Raw genomic sequence first — 14,816 nt, 5'->3', positions numbered from 1 at the left:
ATTGACATTCACTGTTGTTTTCGGCCGCTTGGCTATGGTGGTCTTTGCAAAGTCCCTGTAATGTCTTTCAGATTAGCAGTTAGTTAGAACTCCGTTTGCCTGCAATTAGGAACCATTACAGGACCACCACAGGTTTACCAAAAAAGTGACCGTAAAAAAGTGAATCACCACTTCCCACTGGAGACCCCCAGAGCTAATGGCCCTGAAAAATTCCAGCAAAAGAAGCCCACTCACTCACATACACACACACATACACACAAAAGTACATGCACACATTAAATAAAGAAAGAGAAAGATTGTGAGAAACAAAGAATCACATCATTTCCAAAACCTTCTGCACTATTCAACTTCCTTGAGATGGTTTCCAGGACGGGGTGACCGAGTGCAGTACAGAATCGACAAAATTCAGTATCATGATGGTTGCAATAAAGTTCAATGCTTTTTAACCAACCTTGGGTCTTACTATCTTGCACAAGGGTGAAGACTTTTTTAACCACAGTGTTAAATAATTATTTTCGGCTGATGGTAATTAGTGGCAGAGCCTGCTAAAGCCGTTTAATTATTATGGCTTACACATATAGTACATGCAAACTCTGCTGATTTGGACCACATTTCATTGATAGGTCCACTTCTCCATCAGATAAAGCTGAAGACTATGTTTCAGAAGATCTGCTCTCAAAGCATTAATGTAGGTTATCAAAGGAATAGTTGACTTAAAATTTATCCTAAAATGAAACACTTTGAAATCAAATGAAATTTTTTTAAAGTGTTTTTTTTAATATATACCACTATTATTATTATTGTTGTTCCGCTATTTATTACAAATAAAACTATGCAAATATGTACTTTTAATTACATGTTGTCATGTGATATAGAGGAATTTAAATAAATACAGAATAATACAATTTTCAGTTCAATTAGGGAGTCAGTTTATAGCTATTCATTAAATGATTCACTAACTCGGATTCAAATTGTTAAGTTCCAAGCGAGTGTGAAGCTGTTTTCATGTTTCATAAACATAAAAACAAAACAAAAAATATATAAAATTAATTATTAAATGAAAAAAGACCAGTTAAAACCAACTGATTCATAAGAGTCATTTGTGCGCAAACTGAACATCGTGGCTCGCAGTGTTCTTGTCGTTGTAGGAAACACTGGCGGACACTTTAACAAGAAACTAGAAATGAATGCACAAAAAGGACTACATTTTAAATGATTTCTTTCTATGTTTATTGTGTGGAAATTTGGAGCCCTGAGAAAGGTTAAGAATTTTAATTTGTAGGTGAAAAATGAACAACTGTTTCCCCTCAGAACAGAGAGAATACCTAATGTGTTCTTTCACAAACTGTTTTTACAGATTAACATTTAATTACTACCGCTCCACTCAAGGATGCCAGATTTTCAGGGGTCACTTTCTCTAAAAATGCGCAGTGTGAAACTGGACGGGCCAGAGGAAAGTATATAACTGGGAAGCCGATATTCCCAGAGTGCACTGTCCAGTGGATGAGCCATGTCTTTGCAATGTTCTCCACTCCCAGCAGTCTTTAAGAATTACAAGCCAGTGCTTTCACACAAAATATGTCGCCAAGAGCCAAATGGAGCCTTGAATATGGCGCTCAGTGAATGGCGGGTAATTTGATTGAGTGAAGAACAATGTACACTTAGGAGATACAGATCCCCGACCAACCAACACACAAGAACCTAGACACATATCACACTACCCATATTCATTATTGCGAAGCTGAGACGGAAGCAAACAGTTGATTCAATCAATTTTCCTAAACAGAGTCACACACATTTAGATTGATGTGAGACAAACTCCGGCTGGAGAGAACAGGATTCTCAGCGGGGTTAAAAGTTCAGATGGGTCACAACCCCTGACTGAATCATTAGTGCTACACACATCCAGTGCTGTTGCTTCATAATAATGCCATTTTAAGCTCTTATGCCTCTGATGGTGAGATCTGGAAGGCTTTTATACCACAAACGAGCCACTGGCTAACAGGTTTGGCGTTCATTTCTGCCAACTTTTCGCAGACCACCAGCGGAAATCGTTCTGAAACCGTATCTTTCATGGGATCTGATACTGCTGGCAGCACAAGGGCTGAAGCTGCACGTGACCAAACCTGCAACGAGGGCTAAATTAGGGTCAACAAAACAGCTGACGAACACAATACACGTGGCCAAGTACCTTTTGGATCCATTAAGGAATTCTTCGCCTGAGTGTTTTAAGCCAAAGGCATCAGATATTAGCCACAGAAAAACTGTGCATCAGTGAAAACAAGACCTTCTGACCTTGTGTACAAAAGAATCTGCATGATTAGTGTCACAAATTTGACTGATTAGTGACCTAGCTGTAGCATAGAATCTTAAACATTTCTTATTTAAGTGTGGGGTCAGTAATATGTGTGTGTGTGTGTGTGTGCATATGTTAAATTGATCAATAATGACAGTAAAGACATTTATAAAATGTCTTTTTATAAAAAAAAATGTTTTTCAAAAAATTCTATTTCAAATAAATATTGTTCTTTTGCACTTTCTATTCATGATTCAGCTTTGCCGTGAAAAATGCATAAAATATAATTAAATAGAAAACAGAAAAACACATACTTTAAACTTGAATAATATTTCACTATTAATTATTATTTCACACCTTTCCTCAAATAAATGCAGTCTTGGTGAGCATAAAATCTTACGGACCCCAACTTTTTAACAGTGGTGTGTTAATGGAAGAGGATCCTCAATGCTACGGGAATTGTAGATAAGTTAGTGTTCTAAACAACACAGGTTAAAATACTTTCATAATTTTAAGGTTTATTCTATGAGCACACACATGAAAAGACTACCGGCTTATACAAAGGGAAATAATTCTTTACACTTTACAGTAAGGTCTCAAATGTTTATTAACACAGGACATTAAATAATGTTTACAGATACAACTTTTCATCTTAATATATTAAAAAACGTTGGGATAAACATTAAACAGATTAATAATAATGCTGCATAAGTATTGTCAACTCATGTCAATGAATCGTTACTGTAAAGTGTTACCAGTAATTCTTTCAGGAGAGATTTAACCAAGCACATCTTTAGCCATTGTACTCTAAGTAGAAGGTATGTACTGGAAACTGCTCAGGTTCATTTGACCTTAATCAAACTACATGTTGACTCCTGCTGGTACAAATGCAGGCACTGCTGGCTTTCGTGACAGTGTTATAGTGCAGTCTACAGGGGGCTAACACCTGGGCGGTTTCTGCATCCCCCAACTCAGGGAAAAAAGAGAGAGAGGGTAAGAGAGGGCAAAAGAGGAAAAAGAAAGAAAGGGAAAAAAGGCATCTGTTTAGTTTCACCAATCAACGAATGAAACCTCTGCACCGACCTGAACAAACACAGAAAGCAAGCTGTAGCAGGTGGTGGAAAGACCTATTAATACTTCCTCTCTTTCTCATCTGAGAGGTCTGACAGGGGCAGGGTCTCCCCTGGACGGACAACCTGTACCTACAGACAGCTGTGAGCTCAAAAAAACGAATAAACTGTACAGAGTGCGATTGCTAAGGGCAACGGCCAATCAAAGGCTTGTCAGCGGTTGCACTTGCTGAACAAATGACCTGCCTTGACAGGAAATTCCACCAGCAATTTGAATTCTGATCAGGCTTCAAGGAAGTGGAAAGAATAAAAACACATCAGTTATAATGACAGGAAGTCTCCGATCACATGGCAAGCAGCTGTTGCCAGCGAAGGGATCAAGGAGCCACGAGATTCCGGTGTGAAGTGCAGATGGAAAAAAAGAAGATGAGATGGCGAGCAGCGAGCTAAAGTCTGTGTCTCACAAAACACTCATTTCCAGTGCACCGCTCGCAGGTTTAAAACCCAAATCGGAGGAAACCAAAGAGCAAAAGCTGCGCTTCACATCACAACTACCAGCGATGTTATGCAAATATTCCCGAAAGCCGCTTGTTAGGGGTCCCCGTCCATATGGAGATGTTTAGGGTGCTTTTCAAACCATCTGCATTTTATACCAGGCCTGGCTCCCGAGTCTGGGGGATGCAATCAAATTAGCCGAGCTCTATGTGAGCTTCTTTTTAACAAGGCTATAAATTTAAAGATGTCATTGAAATATGACACTTTAAATATGATTGGCTTCAGATATATGATTGAAGTCAATAGAGTGCATTAGAGTACACTTGTGGAAGAGGGTGGCTCGGCGCTGACTGCTGTGTCGAGTTAACGAATGGAGAAGCCAAGCCGTCTTTGTGGTAGGAACCACACTTAAACTAATAAGGAGAAATATCCTGACATTATTCTTTTACAAACAAGCAAAAGTGGCTTTGATTAAGCACTTTCACATTTCATAAATCAGACAGCTCGAGGAGTTTTATTACTACGGTATCATGCTACATGAGGTACGAGTTTACTATTTAACCATTTAAAGGATTGCCTGTTATGCTATTTCACTGGATCTTTTGTTTTCATAGCTTCCAAGCTTAAACACGGGATTCAGTGATTTTTAGGATGTTGTTGTTTTAAATTACATTACCATGGTATTTACAGTAAACACCAGAAAAAAAAAATTGTTAATAAATTTTTATCCTTCAGGACTTTTATTATAGCTCTTTGTATTATCATTATACAGTAGCTGTATAATTTCTACTAGGTAATATTGCAAATAAAAAAAATGAATAAATTATTTGTAATTTTTTTTAAGTACAAGTATTTTTTTAAGTATTTTTTTGTGATATATTTGAACTAGTATCTAAAAACATGCACATAAATGAATAATTTATTTATATGTTTACAGGGCTAATAAAACATATATAACCAAAGTTGAACCAAGATTCACTATCGTTTTTTTCTTCTTCACACAATTAAAGTGAATGTCACCAAAACTGTGAATATTATCAAAATCTTCTTTTGTGTTCCACAGAAAAAAAGAGAGCCAGGTGGGGAACAACTTGAGGGTGAATAAATAATTTCTGTGTGAACTATCCCATGTATAATATCGTTTAAATGTAGATGGATATATAAATTGGTCTACAAAGGATTCATCTACAATATTTTTGAAATATCATGCACCTGATCTGATCTTTGGGCCCAACAATCTCAACAGAAAGGAGAAAGTAAACTGGTAGCCCTCCACAGAAACTCAGGCACAACTCCAAGTGATGTTCTGATGATAGAAGCCATCTTGAATTACCCGTCTGCATCCACTTAAAGCCTGACTCAATGCCGTTACTGTTCTGCCGTTTCAGGCAGAGCCACTGATGGGCAGGCATCTCTTTTTGCAAAAAAGCCGTCTCCCCACATCCCCTCTCAGGAAATGGAGGCCACAGCTGGTCAGATGAATCTTAATCTGCACAGGTTTGGAGCTCTTCAGCGGAACCAGACGGTCAGGATGACAGCCCACCTGACAGCGATGGAAATCAAAGCTCTTCACCGAGCAGTCCCTTTCAATTTCACACAGCCCCTTTCAGAACTACATGAATAAGTTACTGTAGATCTTAACAGTGTTTGACAAGTACAATTGTAGCTAAACGTCTGATTTTGCACTCCATAAATTTCACTTCACACAACAGGCAACATCTGTATAGGTTCTAACTCTAAAATGGTGCTTTAGAAACATCAGGAAAATATATTTAAATAACATTTATTTTTAATTGAATTAAGCATAGGTTGTAACCTCACATCATAGTTAGGCAGAAAACTTAAACTGATTAATAGCATTGTTTTCCTCCCCACAGTTTGTGTGTGAGTTGGGGAATAGCTAACTGAAAGCAATGCTAACAACATTTTTCATTAGTGTGACAAAAGCTAAGCTCTTTCCAAAATAACACATGTAACAATGTAGCATGACAAAGTGCTGTTTTTAAAGAATGTCACATTATATTGTAGTAAAATGAATCACACAGACACTCCTAAACTGATTCCTTTCAGTGAATCGGCTCACTGGAAGATTCATGTAAATGAACTCATTTAAAGACAATTCACAGATTCATTTGAGTCAACCTTTTGTAGTGATTCTTTTTTATTACTGCTGTTAATCCTGAAGTGTTGGTGTTGGTGTTTCTATTTGTATATTTTTGTTTCATTTTGTGTAAACTATTAAACAAATCTTAAAGGGGTCATATGACGTTGCTAAAAATAATATTATTTGGTGTATTTGATGTAATGCAATGTGTTTATGTGGTTTATGGTTAAAAAATAAACAAATTATTTTCCACATAATGTACATTATTGTTTCTCTTCTTTGTCCAGCCTTTCTGAAACGCGTCATTTTTTACAAAGCTCATCATACTTAACATACTGTGTGTCTCGGCGTGATTAAACAATTCAAACCCATTCATATGAGGCATTTGTTGCATCCAGTGGGGACATAATTACTGATTATCATGACTTATACTGTCTTTTCATGCATTGTGTTGCGTATAGCGATGCATAAACATAAAACCATGTCTGCATCTGTGATCTGAGAAAGGACAAACAACAAGCTCTAATAGTTCTTCTCTTTCGGGAGGACAAACAAAGAAGTTTTGCTTTCACAATGATACTCACAGTGTCTCCAAAACATGGCCCCAGCAGCAACAGCGAGAATAAAAGTTTTGCCTACTTTATTTTTTGTACATTTGGGCGGAGCTATGCAAATCTTCCCACATCGTGATGTAGACATGTGGGGGCATGTTAGAACAAGCCATCATAGGTAGGCGTGGATAACTATTAACTTTTATAAAGAATATCTCTTTGGATTTGAGACTTTAGCCTTTGCAACTTTACAGATCTTGTGTATGTACCAAGAGCTTATAACACTCCAAAGAGAAAGGAAAAATTATAATCGCATCAAATGACCCCTTTAATGTTTTTAGCTGAACTGTTTAGATTTGATTTACTGAAATGAATTAACACTTACTCTACCAGTAGTTATATATCTGCCCCCTTTAATAGTTTCAATGTAATAAGCAATTTTTGTTTGTAGTTGCCAGTGTAGCTACTTCATCACAAGGTTAGCTTATATGTAGTGTAACCACTCTAGATTATGATTATCAGCTAGATCAGGGGTGTCAAACTAAATTCCTGGATGCCCAGAGCCCTGCAGAGTTTAGATTCAACCCAAATAAACACACCTGATCCAACGAATCAAGTCCTTCAGGCTTATTTGAAAACTACATGGTATGTGTGTTGTAGCAGGGTAGAAACAAAACTCTGTAGGGATCCGGCCCTCCAGGATTTGAGTTTGACACTACTGTGCTAGAAAATCTAGAGTCTAGTTTAAAAGTAGCATCTTCAAATAAGTATCATAAGTATCTACCTTCAGATTGATGAGCTGCTAGCGGTGTCTGAGTCTCTTTACAGTAGGACACCACCTCTCTGGGCAGGAAATCCACCTGAGTTATCTTAGAAGGTCCCAATCTATGTGTTCGACGACTGGGGAGAGAGAAATACAGACTATGAATGTCCTGCAAGCTGACACAAGTGTGAACATGATTGCATGTGCATATAACACATTGAAAGAATCCCAGTGATAAAATACAATGTTACATCTAATATGCTGTAAGGGCTCATTATTCAGGTCCGTGAACATTGTAAGTTTGGATGACCCTCAGTTGACTGCTAGAACTAATGTTTAAAGCATTCTCAGGACATGGCATGGTGCATCAATCACTGTCACATACAGCCCTGGGCACACAGCTGGAGAATGACCAGCTGAAAACACTTGAACCTGACAAACTTCAAAAGAAAGGGGAATGAGAGCAAAAACGAGAAATGAGAGGAACAAAGAAAAAGCTGCATACACAATGGTACACTACGGTACAAAGGCAGTGCAATACCACACACACACATACAACCATTCACAAATATGAAAAACGTAGATTATCAATGTAAAAAAGTAAATTAGACATCAAAAGGGAACCTAAAACACATTTGGTCTAAAAACAAAACAATCTCTTCAATAATATATATTTAAATAAATCTTCTTGCTTTTCAACCAATAACGTCAAGATTTTATCATTATATATCAAAAATGTTATCCTCAAAATATACAGTATTAAATTTACATGTTTCTTTTGAGCTTTCTATTCATTTTTAATTGCAATGATTTTTCACTATATTAGTGTTTTTACTATGAATATTTTAACAATATTTCATATTAGTGCTTTTATTTTAAATATTGTACAAATATTTCATGATATTAGCTTTTACTGTATTTTTGATCATTTTTGCCGTTATGCCACCTTGGTGAGCATAATGCAGCCTAAATATTTATTATTGCAATAATATTTTACAAAATTAGTGTTTTTACTTTTTTCCTATATACACATACTTTCAAACAAGAGTAGTCTTGATGAAATTTGCTTTAAAAAGTAATACGGTAAAGTATAACATTTTAATTTAAATTCATTAAAATTTTACTTGCTTTTTAAAATTCAAATTTTTGCATTTTAAATTATGCATTCTTTTTAGTCAATACAAAATAAAGAATTTAAGAATTCATTCACACAATGTAGGCAACAGGTGTCAAAAGAAATGCATGTACATCTGCTGAAAAATATTTGTACATGTAAATGTGTATGCATTTAAAAGTTCAGCAGATCTGAGGGAAAATGAAAGAAAGAGACAGAGAGGAGGAGATACCCGAGCTCAGAGTCAGCCTGCAGCTGAAGAACAGAGGGGTCAGTGTCCCACTGCAAGGTCCTGGAGGGGGCAGCAGGGGGTGTCACGCAGGGGACAGGAGGGAGAGAACGTGCAAGATTAACCTCAGCAGAAACAACACCATCATACACACACAAACATAAATATCATAGCACACACAGCATCAAACAACACGCCTCATGCAAGCCAGGAGAACAGTGAGAAAGGACCAGTCACATCAGCACACATGGGATGCAGTTTGAAACAACAATAAGGAAGTTCATGCATCATGTTTATGGCCTTTTCAAAGAATGGCATGTATGTTACTGTAGAAAGATGAATTATATTAAAGGGGTCATGAACTGAGAAATCTAAATTCCTTTGATCTCTTTACATATAAGAGGTCATTGTACTATAAAGATATCCTGTAAGTTTCAGAACTCAAAACTTTCTCGTTAGTCTAAAAACAGCTTATATTGAAGCCAATCTGCAAAAACAGAAGGTTGTGGAAAGTTTCACTTTATGACTTAATAGTGTGGCTAAACACCACCTCCACAGAAGAAGATCAATGCCTGCTTCTACATCACTGCCTGTTTAGCCCCGCCCCTTGTTTGCGCATGTAGTAGATGAACAACGAGAGGCAAATGCAGGTATACGCAGAAACCAAACGATAAAGATGCAACAAAATGCAATGGCAGTGCCAAGCTGTGGAAAAACAGACTTTGCAATGCCTTCCTTCTGATCCCAACATTAGGAAAGAGTGATCAGTGGATGAATTTAATTTTTTAATGAAGTTCCAGACTGTGTCAGTAAGAACTTGGTCTTTTGCTCACTTCATTTTACCATGGATTTGTGTATAAACAAGGCACAAGGCCGTTCTGAGGCGGGCTGATTACTGCTTATGAGTGAGTGAGCATTCGAAGTGCTTCCTGTTCTCAGTAAATGAATTTTGCAACTATAACGGGTGATGGGCCAGTAGCCTAATGTAAGTGTAATCTATAAAGTCTGTCTCTTTTACTTATGGTTGTCATGTAATAAAATATTTTTAATACAACTGATTTTGTATTGAACTTGAATTTATAAAAAAAACATTGTAAGTAACTAGTTGTAATGCTTTCATTATACAGAAAGAAAGCCAAGAACGTTTACACAATCAAATACAATTTTCATTGACTTAAATCTAGTGTGAGTTTAAGCACTCTCAAAAAACTCTTGTTTGCCTATAATTAATAAAGCTGTCTATGAATCTCCTAATCTCTTGGAGCTGAAATGAATCTCTTAATTACATCGTATGCACATTTACACTCTGACGTTTATGATTAGAGAATTTGCAATGAGAAAGTGCAGAATTTAGTCTGCGAGCATGCGCACTGAAAAAACTTCAGCGATGACTAATCTGAACGCTTCTGATTGGACATTGTATTCATAAGCTCAACAGAATCAGCAAATGGTTTATTGCGCAACTCTGCAAAAACTATTAAAAAGAAGATATGATGCAGCATGGGCAGATTTAAATGTAGTGCTGCAATTGACACTTTTCAATTTTCAAAGATTTGATAGATGACACATGAACACGTCTGTCTCTGGCTCAGCGCCAGACAAACCGCAAATGCACATTTGAATTGAGCAGCTGATCATAATCATACAGGTGTGATCATATCAAATGTAAAAATATTATTAGTCAATTTTTTTGTCTTTTGGAAGCTGGATTCAAAAACCAGTTGGGTCAAAAATCTGAGGGGCACATGTCCCCTCGGTTTGAAAGGGCATGACGCCTCTGCTTGGGGATGATTGCCTGGTGCCTAAACATGCAAAAAAAAGCCACATTAAGCATTATGTTGAGCAATGTATAATGTCTCTGTTCAAGCTCTGCTAATTCACAAGCCGAGTGAGACTCATACTCGCAAAGGTAATGTTAATTATTAAACCAAACAATATCAAAATGTAAAAAAATGCAGCTATGTGAATCTTTTATTGAGTGACAGGCAGTAGGTTTAATCAGTGACATTAATAGATTTACTATCCGGCATCTTCGTCTTCACGACCTGCTTGGTGTTTTTACACAAAGAAAAGGCAAAAAAACATATTACATTGTCCAGCTTTCTCTCAGAACGATGATCTGAGTTACTATCGCAATTCTCGATGCAGCATGAATGACATACAATGGTGCCATTTCTCACAATCATGACAGAAAAATCTAACTATTGCCCTAAATGCAATAGTGGATGCTACCAGTATGGCGGATAAACAAAGAAGTTTCCCAGAACTCAACGCGGCTTGACGTCAGCTTCACATTCTCTATAGGAAGATAACTAGAAGAATAACACAGTTCAGTAAACAGTAAAACTATATGCGCTACAAACCAGTGTGTTAATGATTATGATAATAAATTTAAATAACATGATGAGAATACCAGTTTGCAGTATCAAGTAGCATAAAGGTTTTTTTTTTTTTACCTCTAAACATAACTAGAAGCGGATGGAACCGGAAGCCTCACTCATTCAAGTTACAAATGCCCTCACTTACACTTACGCTAAAAAAAAAGGTGGTTAAAGTAGGTCTTTTTCAAAGTACCATCTGATATTAAAGCCTATCTTCTCTCATAAACTCAATTATTTTAAGCCGACTAGAAAGATAAACAAACAGTATGCACAGTTTCATACATGACGTGTTTTGATTGGTGGCCAGAATGTAACATATATATATATATATATATATATATATATATATATATATATATATATATATATATATATATATATATATATTATATTCTTATATGACCCACAAAGGCAAAGCTTTGCTGTGATGTGCATATCTTCTCCTATAGAAACAAGTCAAAACAGTGTTGACCTTGTAAACTTTTTTCCTCCACCTTCAGTACAAGTCACAAACGTGGCTATTAATTTTTTTCACTCAGCTTACACAGCCAGAGGGGTCGCGTGTCAAACTGACACTCTGTTTTACCAGTGATGACATTTAAAAAACCGTATTGTCATTCACGTCGTTGCAAATGGCTCCAATTTAACCATGCGAGAGGAATTGCTGAAGTCAAGGCTCAAGGTAACAGCAGGCATCAGGCAGTCACACCGGGGGGACGACCCAAACCGCTCTGCTTTTTTCCACTGTGCGCCGACTTTAATAGCAGAGCACACACGTTCCCTTCAAAGGAGCTGCTTGGGATTCTGGGTTAGGGTTTTGTGCAGATACATTCCTTTCATAGTTTGTGTCTGTTTTGTGCTTACTAATGCCACTGACCCCTGACCTGGGAGAGGACAAGAGTTATAGATGAAGACACTTCGAGCGGGACACTGTTACAACCGACCTCGAAGCAAAAACAACTCTTGAAATCCTTTGTGACAATCAAGCTATCATGAGGCAATGGTACTGCATAGCTAAAGATGAAGTCATTGATAGGTCCTGGAAATATCCCTTCAGTCCAGCCCCCTGCAGGGAGCACTGACAGGGACAAACACGCACATCATGTGTCAAACGTGCCGCACTTCTGCATTCTGCAGACTTAATTACATGCCAGAGCAGCAGTCGCATCAGCCGTCCCCTTTCCACATGACTGCAGCTATCTGGCCATATTTCAGAGAAAGAAAAACGAGTCTGTTAACAACCCTCACTGCTACCGGAACTGATACACTCTTGCCTGTTATTTTTGATGCTGTATGTTAAAAATCGATCGCATCATCTTATATATATTTCTCTTACAGGAAGTTCTCCAGTTGATTATCGATTTCTAGATGCCCACTAAATTGATCAGGCAGTCTCATGAACTCTCCATTTCAGTATCAGTGGAATTAGATTGGATACTTTTATAATGTCTAAAGCGAACAGATGAAGTGGAAAAATAAAAAATGAGCACATTACACGAACCACAGAATTATTCTTACCTATATCTGTTGATCCCATATAAAAAGACAGAGAAACATGGGTATCAGCCACACTTTTGTGTTACAAATTAACTTGTTCCTGCTTAAACACAAGCTATTTATATATAAAATATATATATACAACCACACTTTTGAACTGTGGTATATATAGAGCATTTAAAATAAAATAAAATGGATTGTTATTAACTTGCTAGTATTGTTTACCTTACTGAACTATCATTGGAGAAGACATTTGTTTTTCTCTCAAATACTAAAAAACAATAAAGATTTGTGTCTCCTGAAGGTACATGAAGATTAAGGGGTGTTAAATACCTGCCAGCAGCTGCTCCATCAACCGAGTCCTGGCTGCCTGTTTCGCTGGGTGTGCTCATTGACTTTGATGGGGACATGGGTGTCGGGACTATGAACAGACAAAAAAAAACATAAAACTGTGAGATATAAAATGTTGTTCATCTTTTTTTTCATTTAGAAAAAAAAGAAGAAGCTACATCTGAAAAAATGTTTTTTTTTTTATTTATTTATTTTATTTACACTGCATGATTTCATACTATTCGCAATCAGAATTAATTTCATTTAAAAGGCCATGTCCACATTTGTAATGCACATGGCTCTGCACTAGATGGCGATAATAGCAGATAAAGGGATTACAATCACTAACAAAATCTGTAGAGTGGTGAGATAATTCATAAAACAAGTAATTGTGAGTTTCTTAATTTGCTCACGTTTGCATTAATTAGTGTCTATGTTAAAGCTCTAGATATTTGTGTGATCTAGATATTTGTGTGATCTATTTTGGCGGATAAACCTTAGAATTTCATTACCAATTACAAAACAACTTTGACAGGATTAGTAATGAGGGACATACTGTACGGTGTAGTAAAAACACTAAAATGCAGAATCCAAAAGACAAAAAAAAAACAGGGAAAATCCAGCCTAAAAAGAGGTTTGGATGAAGTCCCATTCAAAGACATGAAGGGAACCCAGAATATTACACAGCCTGATCTTGGCAAAGGTAAAAAGGCAATTTTCCGCTGTGTTTTGGAGGCAGGCATTGTTGAGTGAGGTGGCTGCGGTGCAGATGGATATTTCAGTGCGGTCCAGTGGTCTGTGTACTGTACCTAATGGAGGTTCGGGTGAGATGCCAATGCTCTGGAGGAGGGCCTCGGTCTCCCTGCGCTTGCGGTCCAAATCTGAGTCCTCAGGAACAGCTTCCGCTTTCTGTTGTGTCTCTGACTGTTTACATTTACAAATGCACACACAAACTCAGATATTCATGTTAAGTAATACCACATTCTGAATAAGTGTCATTAAAATATTTTTCTCACCTCTTTCTTCTTTTTTTCTTCCTCCTTTCTCTTTTTTTCCTCTCTGATTTGAGCAAGGCGCTGTTTCTTGCGCTCAAGTTCAGCTTTTAGGTCACTCTTATCAGCCATTTTACCCTGCAATAAAACAGTTACACCACAGACCCACAGTTTTCACACCCATCCCAGTGTAAGCAGGGCCGTATGGAGATTACAGTAGGTTCTACCATATTCAGAGGTTTGGTTCATTAAAAGCAGTAGTTCATCACTCTCTACTGCAGTGAAAATCACTGGTTCAAGTTGAAGGACTGTTTGTGTTTTCAACAGAAATGCCCTGGCTGGCATTTATCCGTGTAATTCAATACATTTATGAGCAAACTTATTTTTAATATTTATGAGGCATTAGAAACCTAGTTTGATCCCCTAACTCCACAACATTATATATATATATATATATATATATATATATATATATATATATATATATATATATATATATATATATATATATAGTTTTGTTGTTGTTGCTGATTTAGGAGATCAAACTAGCTATTTCTGTATTAAGGGTGTGGCAGATGTACCCGCAGAATCTAAGATTAATACTTCTTAAAAGTGTAAATCCTATGTTTTATCAAATAATTCACATTACCAATAAATGTGATGAAATGGAGTGGTACTAACAATAAAACAATATCAGACTGTGGAGGAAAGCTTTATTAAGGCATAATACATGGCACAAAACAAAATGCAAATGCATTTCAAATCAATCAAATAAAAACATGCATTTTGATTGCAAATTCACATGCAAACGTCAAATGTCTGATGTGGACTTCATATGGTCCAGAGATATATAAGGTCCTGTGAGGATGCCACATTAGGTGGACTATCATAATACTGGATTTGTTGTCACAACAGACTCAAATTCGATTATAGAGAATCATAGAATATACAATTATTGGAAATCCAGTTATATTACACAGGTGGCCGACAATGA

The 14,816-nt window shown here is 36.8% G+C and overlaps 1 protein-coding gene across 4 annotated transcripts in view; it reads right to left on the bottom strand.

Annotated features, from left to right (window-relative positions):
• Positions 1-14,816, bottom strand: part of LOC127935390 (cytoplasmic dynein 1 intermediate chain 1) — a 53,852-nt gene that overhangs the window by 38,566 nt on the left and 470 nt on the right. For 2 of the 4 annotated variants that reach the window (XM_052533206.1, XM_052533207.1), the window contains exons 2-6: positions 13,847-13,960; positions 13,640-13,754; positions 12,834-12,921; positions 8,626-8,685; positions 7,301-7,416 (exon numbers count right to left, since the gene is read on the bottom strand). In XM_052533206.1, the coding sequence (XP_052389166.1) occupies positions 7,301-7,416; positions 8,626-8,685; positions 12,834-12,921; positions 13,640-13,754; positions 13,847-13,954 (487 nt within the window). In that variant the 5' untranslated portion in view covers positions 13,955-13,960. The remainder of the gene's footprint in view (positions 1-7,300; positions 7,417-8,625; positions 8,686-12,833; positions 12,922-13,639; positions 13,755-13,846; positions 13,961-14,816) is intronic. The other 2 variants (XM_052533208.1, XM_052533209.1) reach the window with 1 other exon arrangement.

This window comes from Carassius gibelio, chromosome A19 (genome assembly GCF_023724105.1).
Source record: "Carassius gibelio isolate Cgi1373 ecotype wild population from Czech Republic chromosome A19, carGib1.2-hapl.c, whole genome shotgun sequence".
Taxonomy (NCBI): domain Eukaryota; kingdom Metazoa; phylum Chordata; class Actinopteri; order Cypriniformes; family Cyprinidae; genus Carassius; species Carassius gibelio.
Note: the sequence above shows the minus strand (reverse complement) of the source record. Positions and strands in the feature narration are given on the sequence as shown.